This window comes from Littorina saxatilis, linkage group LG1 (genome assembly GCF_037325665.1).
Source record: "Littorina saxatilis isolate snail1 linkage group LG1, US_GU_Lsax_2.0, whole genome shotgun sequence".
In the NCBI taxonomy this organism is placed as follows: Eukaryota; Metazoa; Mollusca; class Gastropoda; order Littorinimorpha; family Littorinidae; genus Littorina; species Littorina saxatilis.
This window is the reverse complement of record NC_090245.1, coordinates 54,688,179-54,703,810: the sequence shown is the minus strand read 5'-3', so window position 1 is coordinate 54,703,810 and position 15,632 is coordinate 54,688,179. Positions and strand designations below refer to the sequence as shown.

The 15,632-nt window shown below is 48.0% G+C and overlaps 1 protein-coding gene across 2 annotated transcripts in view; it reads right to left on the bottom strand.

The window, feature by feature from the left end:
- Nucleotides 1-15,632, bottom strand: part of LOC138974150 (uncharacterized) — a 127,960-nt gene that overhangs the window by 65,286 nt on the left and 47,042 nt on the right. For both annotated transcript variants that reach the window (XM_070346848.1, XM_070346858.1), the window contains 12 exons: nucleotides 14,199-14,476; nucleotides 13,597-13,711; nucleotides 12,548-12,753; nucleotides 11,872-11,986; nucleotides 11,044-11,354; nucleotides 10,162-10,279; nucleotides 9,218-9,429; nucleotides 8,494-8,608; nucleotides 2,404-2,633; nucleotides 1,847-1,961; nucleotides 1,272-1,480; nucleotides 566-680 (listed from right to left, as the gene is read on the bottom strand). In XM_070346848.1, the coding sequence (XP_070202949.1) occupies nucleotides 566-680; nucleotides 1,272-1,480; nucleotides 1,847-1,961; nucleotides 2,404-2,633; nucleotides 8,494-8,608; nucleotides 9,218-9,429; nucleotides 10,162-10,279; nucleotides 11,044-11,354; nucleotides 11,872-11,986; nucleotides 12,548-12,753; nucleotides 13,597-13,711; nucleotides 14,199-14,476 (2,139 nt within the window). The remainder of the gene's footprint in view (nucleotides 1-565; nucleotides 681-1,271; nucleotides 1,481-1,846; nucleotides 1,962-2,403; nucleotides 2,634-8,493; nucleotides 8,609-9,217; nucleotides 9,430-10,161; nucleotides 10,280-11,043; nucleotides 11,355-11,871; nucleotides 11,987-12,547; nucleotides 12,754-13,596; nucleotides 13,712-14,198; nucleotides 14,477-15,632) is intronic.

Genomic DNA, 15,632 nt, shown 5'->3' with positions numbered 1-15,632 from the left:
TTTATCAAACAAAAATGTACACAAATGATTCACAAGACAAGCTGGAATTGACACCGATATCTTTCATGAAGTATTACAAGCTTAGTCTCAAGATGAAGAATATTTTGTTTGACAGATTGACTCAAGCACATCAGTGTGACAGGGTGACGCAGTAGTCCCCCCTGTCTCAGGCAGCTGCTCTGCACTGACGGAGTGTCTCCCTGCCTTCACGTGAGCTATTTATAGTAGCTTGAAGTTTTTGGCACGTCGGTAGACGGCACACCCATGAGATGTGGAGTAGCTGTTTGTGATGGGGTGTAGCTGCTGTTGTCACCTGCTATGCTCTTGCGAAGCTTTGTGTTCCCATAGCAGTTTTTATAAGGCTATTAATTTACCTCTAAAATCTCAATCTAGTTTGACTGGCTTTGCCTCCAAACGCGATTCTCTTGCTTCGGGCTTTAGTTACATCAGGACCACCTAAAATTAAGTCTAGTGGGGAGCGACTGAGTCAAATCCTAAGTGCTGACTACGATCAAGGCATTAAACTTTCAAAACATGTTTAAGCGAAACTGGATGTTGAAATTACCTGTCAAAGCAGGAGTACAGGTTGTTGACAGCATCTTCACAACGACAGGTGCGACTGCACCCCTCTTTCCACGACGCACCCTGCTGGTAGGGTACTCCCTGGTAAACACACACGGCTGCACACATACGTATATACCAGTGTCAGTGGGTCATCCTGTACAAATCCACTCAATGCACTGGGGAAAAGATGAGAAAATGGCTACAGGTGGTGAGGAGAGATGGAACGAAGACAGAGGAATACAGAATTAGAATTTAAGGCCAAGGACACTATGTCAACATTTTATGAATGAAAGATCCATGGAAAAGTTACAGACAGTCAAGTAATCAGAGAGGCGTCACGGTTGCAAGAAGAGCACAGACAAGAAGAGAGATAAGAACTGTAGTACAGTGCTACCTACCATGAAAGGACACGCTGGCAACCAGCCAAGAGTGTTCCTACATTGAAGGTGGCTTTTCATGTCAGGTACATATTGGTAATTAAGACAGTGCACAAAGGTACAACAGAAAGTGTTCTTTCTTGAGAAGTGTTCTCTCAACTGATCGCAGGTAACACTGCACATGTACCACCAATTCCAAAACCAGACAAAAACAACAACAGAAACATCACACAACTAGAAAACAAGCCTGCAAAGACAAGAAACTGACAAAACAGCCATGCAAAACTACCAAAATGACACCAACCAATTCATCCCCAGCTTTAAACATACCAGGCGGTGTGGGTTTGGGGGTGTTGAGCACACCAGGCTGGGGGGTCTGCTGACCGTTGGGGGACTTGGTGGTCTGCTGGTTGGGCATGGGGGGCAATCCGGGGGTGGGGGTTGGCTGGCTGAAGTCGCAGACCTGTCGCGTGCAGCAATAATCGTTGGGGTCTTGCTGCAGGGTGCAGCGTGGCTGAGCGGGGCCTGTGGCTGGACACCTGTGGGCAGAAAGAGACGCTAGGATGTCAATAAACTCTGTCAGAATATTCAATCTGTGTGGCAGAGTAGTGTCCCAGACACTGAAGCAAGCTAGCCAAAGTGACACCTTTCCCCGAAAGGGGCGTATGGCTGCCTGAATGGCAGGGTAAAAACGGTCATACACGTAAAAACCCACTGCAAAAACATGAGTGAACGTGGGAGTTTCAGCCCATGAACGAAAGAAGAAGAAGAAGAAGAAGAAAGTGAGACTAAGCGTCAACACGCTGCTCGTGACCAGCTTAGACCTGCATCTGCGACAAACAAGTAACTCCAATGTGTATGTTATGCAGTGTGCGCTTGGTATGATATTATAAGTCTTCAAATACCTCTGAGTGCAGCTGTAGGCACCAGTTTTCTCATCTACACAGACACAGTTGTAGTCACAACCGTCCTGCCACTTCTGGGTCTGACGGTAGATCAATCCCTTGTACATGCACCCCACTGAAGAAAAGAACAAATGACATTGATGTACAGTAAACTCACATTTCTCAATAAGGTTTAAAACAAACAAAAAAGTAATGGGGAAATCTTCTTCAACTTCCACATGCTCAGCTAAACAGAGAGACAGACATGCATTTACATTCACATACAGACACACAAACACATGCACAAAATCCAAAACAATGAATAAGGAAAAAAGAGAGAAAGAAAGAGGGAAAGAAGGAAAGAGGGAAAGAAAGAAAGAGAGAAAGAAAGAAAAAGAGAAAGAAAGAAAGAAAAAAAAGAAGAAACATACAAAGAAAGACACAAAGAAAGACACAAAGAAAAAACCTTGACAAAGCGACAACCAAAACAAGTTTTGTACACCCCACCAGGCATCACAGTCAGACCATTTCTTAAGGAGCGAACGAGAAGAAGAAGAAGTCCATGTCTTCACACCTACCTGGCGGCTGAGGTGTGGCGTCACCAGGGTGGGCGGTGGTGGGGATGGGGACAGGTGCCCTACCTGTCACCTTACCCACAGGTGGGGTGACCACAACTTGGGGCCCAGAGGTGGGGTTGGAGAACTTGGGGTTGGGGGTGGGGGCGCACTGTGGTACCTGGCAGCACAGAGGATCGTTAGGATCGGCCACAAGAGTGCAGCCAGCTGGGATGTTGTCGTACTTGACACACCTGTGCAGAGGGAAAGGTGTTGTGAACAAGTTCAGGCAAAATGGAAAATTTCAATAGTAAATTTTCATTGGATTAATATACTTACCCAATTCTCATAAATGCATGGACTTCAATCTCACATGCCAGATGTAAAAAAACTACTCAAATTACCTGCCCTTGCAAGGGTGGTAACCAAGCTAAAAACAGACGCCATAGCCGTTGCTATGCCCTATCCCACCTGGTTACCCATAACCCACCGCGCACCACGTGAGCGCCGGCATCCGGAATAATCATTCGAGACTTCTCAAAAACCAGTAGGAAATTAAGTAGCGGGGATGGATGGGTGGGTATTAACTATGAGAATTGGGTAAGTATATTAATCAAATGAAAATTTACTATTGAAATTTTCCATTAAATTACATATTCTTTCCCCAATTCTCATAAATGCAGAATGCTCCTAAAGGCAGAGGGAACTTACTTATGTCCCTGAGAGAACCTGTCCTGCAGAAACTAACGAGGGCAAGGAAATGGCCCCATCAAGTTAAGAGCAGGAGATGTCCAGGAGGTAAAAAATCAATGAACACGTCATCAGACCTCCAAAGAGCTGTTGGCAAAACTTCGCATAGGCGAAAAGAACACCACCAGCGAGAGAAGAACCCCAGGCTCTGGACTCCTGAACACCTGTAAAGGAACAGAGGGAGGACTGAACGCCCCCCCCCCCTGTGTTCAATAAGCTACCACTCCTGGGACTGTCCTGAGAAAGTAGCAACACCTCTTGTGAGCGTCAATAAAGAGAAGACTCTACCACCTATAGTGTAAAGAGATAAGAACATGAGCTTTTGGCTCTTAGTTCCAATTGACTGAGCGCAAATTAAAAAGGATTTTAAAACTCTAACCAGACAGTTAGAAAATCCAAATCGCCCGGAGCAAGAATCCTCCCGAGAGAAGGGAATTAAACACCAGAGGAGATTGACCAGGTTTCTGATTCAAGGAAATCTGGCCGAAAAACCATGAAAAAACGGAACTACAAGTTCCAAGGCTACATCCTCCGGTAAACCCCAACAACGCATGTGCCTCACTGCCCTCCGGAGCTGAGGCCCAGAGTAAGACGAACAAAGTCCTACGCGTTATACAAAGGGACGCCTCTAAACCTCTTAAAACAAGGTCCTTTGATCATGTCCGCAAAAGCGCCATGAACATCAGAAGAGAGGCCTAATTGTTTCCTGAGATAGCCGAGACGCCGGAACCTCCAAGAAGAGGCCAAGCTGCCCAGAGCCAAAAAAGAAACAGAGGTGATTAACCACCTGGATTGAGAGAGGGGCGCCAAGGAGTTGCACCCCGGCTCTATACGCCAATTGGCCAAGGAGGCCAATGAGGGGCATACACAGAGAAAGTGGAGGGCCAATATGCTTCATGCACCAAGACCAGAGTCAAAACCCACGATCTGTAACACAAACAGCACAACCTCCAGCCCTGTATGCAGATGACCCAACCCATGTGCAAGCCCTGAGAGGTCCTGCTGAGCGAGTCGGCCGGATTATAGAGCCGGCCGGGGAGATATTCCCCTGAGAAATTGATTTATTGTGAAAGAAACCAAATCAGAATCCCGTAAACTCTGTCTGACAGGGAGCGAGAACTTGCTCCTCCCTGCTAGTTCACATAGGAAGCAACAGAAATATTGACCGTATGCAACCGGACATGCCTGTATATAGCCACAAAGAAAGGCTAGTAGACTGAGAGCTACTGCTCCTAACTCCAGGCAATAAAGATGCCCAAGGAGTTGAGTCTACATCCACAGCCCCAAGACTGTAATTGCCAAAGTAGGCTCCCATCCAAACAGACGCATCCTTGAAGCGGTCTAAGTCAGGGGGGGAACAAAGCTAGGGAAAAGGCCCTGAGCGATCCAATTGGATTCCAGCCACCTACTCGCGTGGCGGAACCCACCCTGGAGGAGGACCCTCTTGTCCCAGACCTGTGAGGCTGAGTCCCAAAGAGACTTGAGGAAAGGCTAGAGGGCCAGCATAGCCATCGATTCCGTCTGACTGAGGATCAAGGCTAAGGACCTCGCAGAGGTCTGCTCTCGTGCCAGTCTGGCAGTGATAAGACCCTAAAGCCTCTCTATTCTCTCCTGTGAAGGACGAACCTTCCAAGAGACAGTGTCGAATGGCATGCCCGGGTAAAAAAAACCTGGGATGGGGACAGCTCAGATTTTGCCTCGTTCACTGAGAACGCCAGGCAAAAAGCCTGGTTCAACACCATCTGAAAATGCAGCTGGCAAGCTGATTGACTCTGATAAAAGATCAACCAGTCCCCGAGGTCGTCCAGAGACGAATAGCTCTCTGTCTGATCAGAACACCGACTGAATGCCCACCATGGTAACAACTCATGGCCAGTAACAGCCTGTAGGGCAGAGCCCTGAACTGAAAAAACCTGGTGACCCCAGCAGAAACGGAACCACTTCCTGTCTGCAGGACGCATAAGGAAAGCTCGTGTGAGAGCACAGAGGAAAATCTCAGCCAAAGCTGATACCTCTAGACCATGCCATCCCACCTCCTCCGGAGAGGAGAGGGAGGAGTCACTGAACGAAACACCCACTTTGTGACCGGGAGCGCATCAATGCGCTGCTACTTGTCTATGAAGGAAGGGCAAGACTGAGGCTTCTGAGTAGGTTTTATCAAAACTCCGAAAAAAGCCTGTCCCTTGCTTCCCGTAATCGGTGTGAAAACAAACCCCTTGTAAAAGAAGGAGATCACACCTGGTGAAGACAGTGTGGGCATAGAACATCACTGACGAACTCATCTGCTCAGTGATGACCCTAGCCAGAGCTGCCAGCAGCATGGCTACGGCCCTATCCGAGGCATCCTCCCTATACCAAAACGAGTCCAGGGAGGAAAAGATGGCTCGTAGGAGAGCACAGAGGAGAGTCTCAGCAAAAGCAGATAACTCTAGACCATGCCGTCCCACCTCCTCCAGAGAGGAGAGGGAGGAGTAACATCTCGAAACCCCACGTTCTCTGTGGTCTATTTGTGAAGCCAAGAGACTAGTCCCGACGGAGCGGAAAAACTAGCCCTTAGCAACGAAAATGTCTGGATCAGATCCTGAGACTTGACATTCCAACCTATCTTCTTCCGCACTAAAAGTGAGAACGAAGCAGCCTGAAACCCAGAAGCCAGCCACTGGCTAGCAGAAGGAGGAGCAGGACCATGCACATGAAGCAGCGGGAAAGGTGTAGGCTGAAGACCACTACCCTGAGGTGCGGGTCAAGCCGAGAGCTGCGACATGTGGTAGGCAATCACCGGAGACTCAGCAAATTGAAACGATTGCGAGTAAGCCCGCGTAAACCCAAAATCATCCGCGGAAGCGGGAGGAAGAGAGACAACCTGCTCTGAATCCGCCCCCCCATCCGGGAAAAAGTAAGCTGCCACAGCAGCCGCTTTTTGCATAGCAAGCCTACAAGCAGTAGGCAGCGCTACACACTCTCCCTCCTCAACTGAGGAGTCCGAATCCCCACCAGCAGTTGTGTACTAAAACTCCTGCTGATAACACCGCCAAGAGTGAGAGTGAAAAGGGTGGGGGGGGGGGGGGGTGGGGTGGGGGGTGACAGATGCTGGCTGAGGACAATGACCACTGGCAAGGCGATACTGTAGTCCGAGTCCCCACCATCCTTTGTGTCAGAACACAAAGAAAGGGAGACTGGTGAGTTAAGAGCACGTTCTGTCTCCGCCTGCCACCGCCACCTACCCCAAGGGGGTAGAGGGGAAGGCAGCCGGCACAGCACCCTGCCGAGAACAAAGGAGAGCCAAGCTCATTGTTCCCCAACCGCTGTGCGAGATACCCTGTCGAGAACAAAGGAGAGCCAAGCTCATTGTTCCCCTACCGCTGTGCGAGAGACTGGCCCCAGCCGCCAAAACCGGTCTGACCAGTTTGAACCAACCCGCGACAACAAATGCGGGCAGCTAACACAGCCCCCTGCCCCAAATGGGGCAGAGGAGGAGTATGTAACGTAGCCTGGAAAGGCCGTACGTGGCACCCCCGCTGTGCTGACTGGCTTGAGCCACGCTGCGCCCCAGATGGGGAGGGGGGTGGCTCGCCACAGCAGTAAACCCCTGGAGGGGGGAGAGACGGGGTGAGAGACGCAACCATAAACGCCCGACCCCCACCTGTCCTCCTGCTGACGTCCAGCAGCCCCACCGCCCACCCACCCCGAGGAGGAGGGGGGGTGGGGGGGGGGGGGGGGTAGGGGCAAGGACAATAGAGGCATAGAGCGCCCACCCGATCCCGCCCAGAGGGCGGGAAAGGGTGGGCCGCCGTCACAGCCCCCACCCGATCCTGCCCTGAGGGCGGGAAAGGGTGGGCCACTGACACAGCCCCCTGCCCCCATTGAGGCAGAGTGGGAACCAGCCCAGGCTGTGACTTACCGTGCCCCCCCCCCCACTCCCCTTCCAAACGGTAAGGGGGCTGCCTGCCCGACTCAGCTGTGCTAAAAGCAAGGAGAGCGGGCAGAGACAGGCGGGGAGCAGGCCCCCTCTCCCAACGGAGAGAGTGCTCGTGAACAACCCAGTACTACCAGAGGCAAAAAGGGCTGAACCGAACTGGCCATTTGCACCAGACCACGGTGCGAAGCAGGAACACCCCCCGCCCCCCCCCCCCCCCAACACACTGAGAAATACCAGAGGTAATCAAAGTGGTCAGAGGCAGGTAGGGAGCAGGCCCCCCCCCCTCCCGAAAGGAGAGGGTGCCTGCGAACAACCCAGAGCCACCAGAGGCAGAAAGGGCTGAACCGAACTGGCCATTTGCACCAGACCACGGTGCAAAGCTGCCAAGGAGTATGCCGCCACAGTGGGCGGGCCGATCGTGCCTGAAACAGCTGAGAAATAAACACATATTTCATCGTGAAGTCCCCCGAAAGTGGAAGACACTGACTGGTTCTCCTTAAGAGGAGAGGAGGGCTGGGAAGGAAAAACGAAACCTTATCCGCACGAACAGCTACTACAAAAGCAGTACTACTCGAAGGGTCGACAACCCGCACAGCCTTATTCACTTCCTGCCTAGCCCTAAGTTACTGCTTGCTATCGGCCATCTTGTAAATGGCCGAAATCGTAGTCCACTAGAAAAGTAAATTTCGGAAGCGGCTGTAAACAAGCAGCTAACAAACAATTCAATTCAATAAAAAGGGCAGGTCTCACCAAAAGAAAGGCGAACAGGTAAAGGCCCCCCCCCCCCAAGCCCAAAACGTCACCAAGACAAGGGCTAGGGAAAGCCAAGTGAGCAGACGAATTCCGCACGTCTGACGTGTGTCGTCAAAAGTCGAGAATGATTATTCCGGATGCCGGCGCTCACGTGGTGCGCGGTGGGTTATGGGTAACCAGGTGGGACAGGGCATAGCAACGGCTATGGCGTCTGTTTTTAGCTTGGTTACCACCCTTGCAAGGGCAGGTAATTTGAGTAGTTTTTCGACATCCAGCATGTGAGATTGAAGTCAATGCATTTATGAGAATTGGGGTAAGAATATGTAAATTAAAGATTACTTTACACATCCTGTGTCATCATCATCATCCCTCTTTATTCTATCATTCTCCTTCTTTCTATTTTCTGCCTCTTGTTTGCTTGCTTGCTTGCTTGCTTGCCTGCGTCTTCGTTAGCTTCAAAACAGATCATGGGTAGCTGTTCATCCTCACTTTGTAAAGAAAAGATAAGGTACAGTTGCCCTGTACATGTTCAAAGTTACAAATGCTGTTTTTAACTTTTCTTGATCTCATAAATTTAAAAACAAAAATTTTTGCTGTCAGATTTGCCATGTTCAAGTGTATAAAAACAAAACAAAAAAACAAAAACAACAACGAATGATGAATTAGTAAGCGGTGTAAAGTGGGCGTCTCACCTGTCGGAACACCTGTGGAAGCCTGCCTTGGCGTCCTCACAGACACACACCTTGCTGCAGCCGTCATCCCACTGCTGGCCCTGGGTGTAACTTTTGCCCATGTACATACACACCTCTGAAATCGCAGGTGAAAAATTCTCCATATTAACCTTCAGCGTTCTTCAAGGGTGTAGCTTTTGCCCATGTGTACACACACCTCTGCAATCGAACAAATCTCTCATTGTTTAAAAACACACCGAGCCAGTGGGTTGGCTAGCTGGGTTCAGCCTTCCCAGTTTTTGCTCCTCTGAGACTTTCGAGTTGGATGCCTTTTATAATTACTGTGAAGATTCATATTCCTTTTACTGTTTGTGATTCAGCGAACAGAAATGTTGTGATGTCCTGGGACGCGAGTAGGATACAGTACACCAACTGTAAGTAAAATCATCTGATATTTATTTTGTAATTATGCTCAAGAAATTAGTAAGTAAATTTCTAGTAGCAAATTTTGAAAGCTGTTTGTTCTCTTGAAGCAAAATTTGGATTGTTTACATAGCAACAGCTTGCAAGCCTGAATTCTTTAACACATGTAAAGACCTTGCACAAGCGTTGTGCGATCATAGCGTTCTTATGTTCTCATGCAATAACCTTGTGCAGTAACTACTTCAGTCGATTGCACAACTTTCTGGTGCCCGTTCTTAAATCTTAACCTTGGTTTCAAACTGTCAGTGTGCCTCAAACCCACCTCGCTTCTGCGGTGCAGGTGTAGGCATGTTGTTGGGGTTGGGTGAGACAGTGGAGCCGGTGGGTGGGGTGGCGGTTGGGCCATTGGGTTGAGGGGAGGCGGTGGGGGGCAGCAGGTTGGGGTTGGGCCGACACTGAGGGGTCTTGCAGCATGGGTTCTTGGGGTCGTTCACCAGCTGGCAGTCGGGGGGGATGCTAGGGTACAGTGGACACCTGTGCAGGTAAAATAAACAAACCACAATGATGTAAAATTCAGCCCTCGGTCTTATTTAGCTGTAAAATGTAAATGAGTAAAAATTGTTTTTAAAAAGGCTAGATGGATTCAGTACTGACCAAGAGCCTCTTTGGCACTAAAACATGAAGATGCTTTGGTTGATACTAAAAATATTCACCACAATATTATGCCATTTTCAGACATAATTGTATTTATCAACTGTCCCAGCTGCAGACTTTTCCCGCATCAACGTGAAAGGATGTTACATTCTACGAGCTCTGAGAACTGTTCACTCAAATGTAAACAGTGCAAGAGCAGAGATTCGAAACTTTTATGCCTGAAAAGAGTCAACAATGGCGTCATCAATACCACTAGGTCATCTCTCCACAATCCTTTGCTCAGATCTTATTTTCCTACTACCAGCACACTACCCGCTGAAAAACTGATCAAACTGAGAAAATTCCTGCTTCATGCTTAGTCAACACCTTACCCTAGCCTCACCCTACCCTACCCTATAGTAACAATTTATTCTCTCAGTAGCCAGGGTTGAGGTGCACAAAGCGAAAGTCACAGGGTGCCACCCAAGTGGGTGGGAGCCAGCTTGCGGGGTCCGAGTGGTTGATATTGAGATTTGCGGCTGGCTCCTACTCACTTGGGTGGCACCCACTTTTGCTTCGTGCACCTCAGCCCAGATGGCACTTGCACCTAAGAGTTAATGAGAGATGACTGACTTCTCTGTGCAGCTGTAGCGGCCGCTCTTATCATCCAGGCAGACACAGTCGTACTGACAGCCGTCAGAGAATTGCTGGCTCTGGCGGTACACCACTCCCTTGTATAGACACCCAGGTGCTGCAACACACACAAAAAAACACTGTGTTTAGCTTCTTCGCATACACACAGTGACATATATACAGGTGTGCTGACACACTGAAGAGCATGTAGGTAGGTAAGGCACACAACAACAAACACTGTGTTCATCCTACAGTAGGAAGCCCCCCATTTTAAGACTCTTTGATTTCAGACTTCTTCTCTTTTGGAAGACCTTGCTTTTTCACATGTTCGGTTCATAACCTCTGTACATTTACCTCCATTTCAAGAGCTCCTTCTGTTTAAAACTTTTCCCAGATTTGTTAGGTCCTAAAACAGGGGGGTGTCACAGTATAAACACAGTGATTTGTTTGTTTGTTTGCTTAACGCCCAGCCGACCACGAAGGGCCATATCAGGGCGGTGCTGCTTTGACATTTAAAGTGCGCCACACACAAGACAGAAGTCGCAGCACAGGCTTCATGTCTCACCCAGTCACATTATTCTGACACCGGACCAACCAGTCCTAGCACAAACCCCATAATGCCGGACTCCAGGCGAAGCAGCAACTAGATTGCCAATTTTAAAGTCTTAGGTATGACCCGGCCGGGGTTCGAACCCACGACCTCCCGATTACGGGGCGGACGCCTTACCACTAGGCCAACCATGCCAGTCATAAACACAGTGATGTATACACATAAAAAGAGCATGTGCACACATACACACACACACATCAATTAATAAATGAAACAATCAATCAACCAACCAACCAGCCAATCGACCAATAAAAAAGCGGATGACCACTGACCTTTGGTGGGTGCAGGGGTTTGGAAGGGGTTGTCGGGGTTGGGTCTCTGGGTGACGCCCGGGGTGGGCACCACACCCACCCCCTCCACTTTACCGGGGATGGCGGTGGGGATGAGGACTGGCACCCCACTGACGGAGGGGGTGGGGTTGTTGGGGTTGCGGGTGGTGGGTGGGTGGAGGGTGGGTCCGAAGTGGGGAGTGGGCTGGGCGGTGGAGGAGGGAACTGGGGGACAGAGAGGTACACGGCAGCAAGAGTCTCGGGGGTCCGCCACAAGGTTGCAGCTGGCGTCCACGTGATCATAGCGCGGGCATCTGCCAAACACACAAGAAGATAGTCCTCACAGTCAAGAGCAACTCCTAACACCTTTTTGTGTTGAACATGAATTATTTGTTAGAAACAGGCCGATTTAGCACTGTTTGAGGTTCATGGTTCCACTGAGTGAATCTGAAACTGGCGCGCTTGTTTCAGTGCTGACGTCACGTGCACAGGGTTAATTTGGGTCTACTCCTTTTTTTTTTTTTTTACAACATTGTTTATTTAAGACATTCTGTGCTTTTGGAAAATCACATTTCAAGAATCTCACCAAGAGTTTGTGCACAGTCAGGCAATGACATTGAGCTTTTCCAAATGTTCATAGATCCTGCCTCAGCCTCTGAGGATAAACTCTCTAACCTTGGACGCATCCTACGACATTAACATCAATCAAAGAAGTCATCTCAAACAAAATCAAGAAACTGGGATCATTCTGACTGTCTGTCATGCTGGTGTGATGACTTCTGTGAAACAACGACAGCAGCCTCAGGCTCCCAGTTGTGTACCTATACTTACCTCTGGTTACACCTGTAGTATCCAGTGGAGGCGTTCTCACACTCACACTTCAGGTCACATCCGTCCTCCCAGGTAGCATCCTGCTTGAAAGCGACTCCGTTGTACACGCACATACCTGTAACACAAGCAGCAGGTTTTATAGTCTCTTTCACCTGGAGACTTCATGCATGATTTTGAATGAGGTTCAAACACTGATTTCATTACATACTCTTGTGAGTAATTTTTGTACCAAAAGAACTATGGAGATCTTAACTGTTGATTTGCTTCGAATTAACTCATGTGTGCCAAAATGATGGGATCTTGACAGTAATTAAATTTGTTACAATGCGGGCTGAACACACAGTGATCTGCAAGGCAAAAAATGTGCCTTTGGCTTTGACATTGTTTTCCTTTATTCTTCATTGTGTGTGTGTGTGGTGTGTGTGTGTGTGTGTGTTTCTGTTCGTGTGTGTGTTTCTGTCCGTGTGTGTGTGTGTGTGTGTGTATGTGTGGGTGTGTGTGTGTGTGTGTGTGTGTGTGTGTGTGTGTGTGTGTGTGTGCGTGCGTGCGTGCGTGCATGTTTGCATGCATGTGGGTGTGTGTGTTCACACATACATGCATGTCTGCGTGAATGTGTCTAAGTATTTAACTCCCAGTTTCTCAGTTCTTTTCTTCTGGCAGTTCTAGCTATCCTTACCTGGCTTGGGTGTGGGCAGGGGCACACCTGGGGTGGGTGGGTACTGGGTGGGTCCTGTGGGTCCAGTGGGTGGGTGGAGTGTAGTGCCGGGTGTGGGAATGGGAGTGGTCTGGGTGAAGTCGCAGTAGGGTTTCTGGCAGCACGGGTTGGTGGTGTCTCTCACCAGGCGGCACTGGGGCGGCAGGGAGGGTGGGTTCTTGGGACAGCTGGGAGAGAAGATGTAACGAGGTGAAATATTTCACACCTTCCAAAGAAATACACATATTGCCCAAATGAAAACTTAAATTAAGATACCAGAGACTGTGTGGCAATGAGGCCATTTATTAATTCATCCCTAGGACAGAACATGAAACATGGTGAAATATTCAAAAGTTTTATAATCTTGCTAAGACATACAAGCATAATGCCCAAGTGGAGCCTAGAATTAAGATTTCAGAGACTCGCAATGAGGCCAAGCACTAATTAATCTTACACTATTAAAGAATTGAAAAATGTCTCATGTTACAAGCCTTTACCTACATATATAGATATAGGTTTACAACAGGATGCAAACATAATTGTGAATGCGTCTTATGACACAATGCCATTTATTAAAGCAGCAATACTCAAATCACAAAGATAATAACAACAACAAGGACAACTGTATGGTTAAGTAAACCAAAAAGTGTATTCTATCAGAGGAAAATACTCACTATTCTCCTTATAGAGAATGGCAATTTTATCATGCATCAAAGAAACAACAATTAACCAGGCAGATCAAGTCTGTATTCTGAACAAAGTTAGGAGGAAGGAAGAGAATTAGGGGTCCTGAGGCAGTTGTGATTGAGAGATGAATTGTAAATAACAGCATTACAATGACCCCATGCCCCCTCTTCCCATTAAAGAACAACCCCTCCCTGATAATTTAAGATTTTCTCAATTTAAGGACCTTCTTTTCATAAGGCATGTAAACAAAATATGTGTAAGACTCCTCGCCTTTTGAAACATATGAGTTTCTTACATCTTAAGCAGTCTTAAAAGTGCGTTCAACTATACGAGGCTACACTCACATCTCAGTGCACTGGTAGTGACCCATCTTAGCATTCTCACAGCGACAGTTGTAGTTGCAGCCGTCTCTCCAAGTCTGGCCCTGCTGGTAGGTTCTGCCGTTGTACACGCACACATCTGCACATGCATTGAAGTGACAGCCCTCACACTTTCCTCTACCATCCCTAGGAACTACAGGAAGCCATGTCCATCAGTGTTAATTTTCCTATTTTGGTCATCTACAACCTATAAGTATGTACTAAGCAAGCAACCTCGTAGTTTATTTATATGTGAGTGTGTGTGTGTGTGTGTGTGTGTGTGTGTGTGTGTGTGTGTGTGTGTGTGTGTGTGTGTGTGTGTGTGTGTATGTGGATGCGTGTGTGCGTGCATGCATGCATGTGTACGTGTGTGTGTGTGTCTGGTTGTCAGATGTGGCTGTGTGTGTTCCTTCATGTGTGTGCATATGTTTTATTGTTGTTGTATACATGCCTGTGGATCATGAGCACTTGCAATGATGAGAAAGCCAGTGTCCTTAACATACCTGATGATACTGATATTTTCAAACAACTTTCAACTCTACAATATCATGTATATATATATATATATATATAGACAAAAAACTCACTGTTGGGGATGGTAGGCTCTGGGCCTCTGGTACTCTCTCCTGGAATAGGGGACAGTGTGGTGCCAGTGGAGGGGGTGGGACCACTCTGGGGAGGAGTGGGCAGGGGCGTGACGCTGCCTCCGGTAACCACAGCCAGCGGCGGGGTAGGGAAGACGTAACCAGAGGTGTTGGTAAATTTCGGTGGGATGTTGCATTCTGGGACCTTGCAGCAGAAGGGGTCGCTGGGGTCAGCCACCAAGGAGCAGCCGCTTGGCAGCGCTGACTGATACACTGGGCATCTGAAAGGCAAGCAATAACAATCACACTGAAAGTGTCTACAGCGGTGCCTGTCAAGAGAATTTAGACCTGATCGACCAATTTAAAGTGTACCTATATACGGCAGGTGTTCTCTCTTGGTAGGAACACTTTGATGATACAGTGATACGTATATTTTAAGACCTCCAAAAACCTGAAAAATGCAGGTCTTGACAGAGAGTGAGTCTTAAAATTGGAGGGTCGTAAAACAGAGGTTGACTGAATACTTTGTTTGACAGACTTTGGTTAACCCTTTCGCTGCCAATCAAAACTTGCGTATGTGCATTCCCGACTGCCAGGGAATATTTGAGTTCGGGGTGTAATAATTCACAAAAAATTCTAGCTCCAAACTGGCAGTAAAACTTATGTTATTTTTAAGGGAAATTGAACCAAGAATCTGTTTTTAGTGTCTAATCATGGAAATAATAATTAGTTTGGCTTATAATGATGTTTAAATATGAACTTTTGAAAAATCAGTCCGGCGCATCTTCCAGTGCCTGTGGATCAAACACAGGTGGCTGTTTTGCTTGCTCCAAGAAAGGATTATAATCACTATCATCTACCTGTTTCCAACGAATCGTCCGAAAGAAGATCTCCCCCTTCCCCTGTCAGTATCCATAATCATTTGCACCGCCTGTAGCGCCAGTCCGGCTTTGTTTTTCCCTACTAAGGCCCGGTCGACTGTCACCGTTAGCCATTTTGACGAGTCGAGATTTCTCTCCCCTACCCTGTCGCCAAGGCCGAAAATAGCCTTCAGACGCAAAACCGCGTCACCATTTATGTTTATTCATGATAATGAGGTATCCTACTAAGCCATTGGCTGCTATTTGTGTGTCAGCAGTGACGTAGCATTTCTGGAAAATCCCGGAACGGAGAAGACGGGTTTACCCGTCCTAAGGCGCTGCGGCTGCACAAGCGCATGACGGGTATACCCGTCCTAAGGCAGTCAAGTGGTTAATATACCAAGAGACAAGGGAAAATGTCCGTTTTTGGAGGAGAACCAGGGGCTAGCTCACATCCATGAGAGGTGGCATTGGACAAATGTCCCGGACAATGCAAAAGTGATAGGACATTTGTCCTGAACAAAAATAAATCATAAGGACATTCTTTTTTGCAAATAAAACGTAAATCTAATTAAAC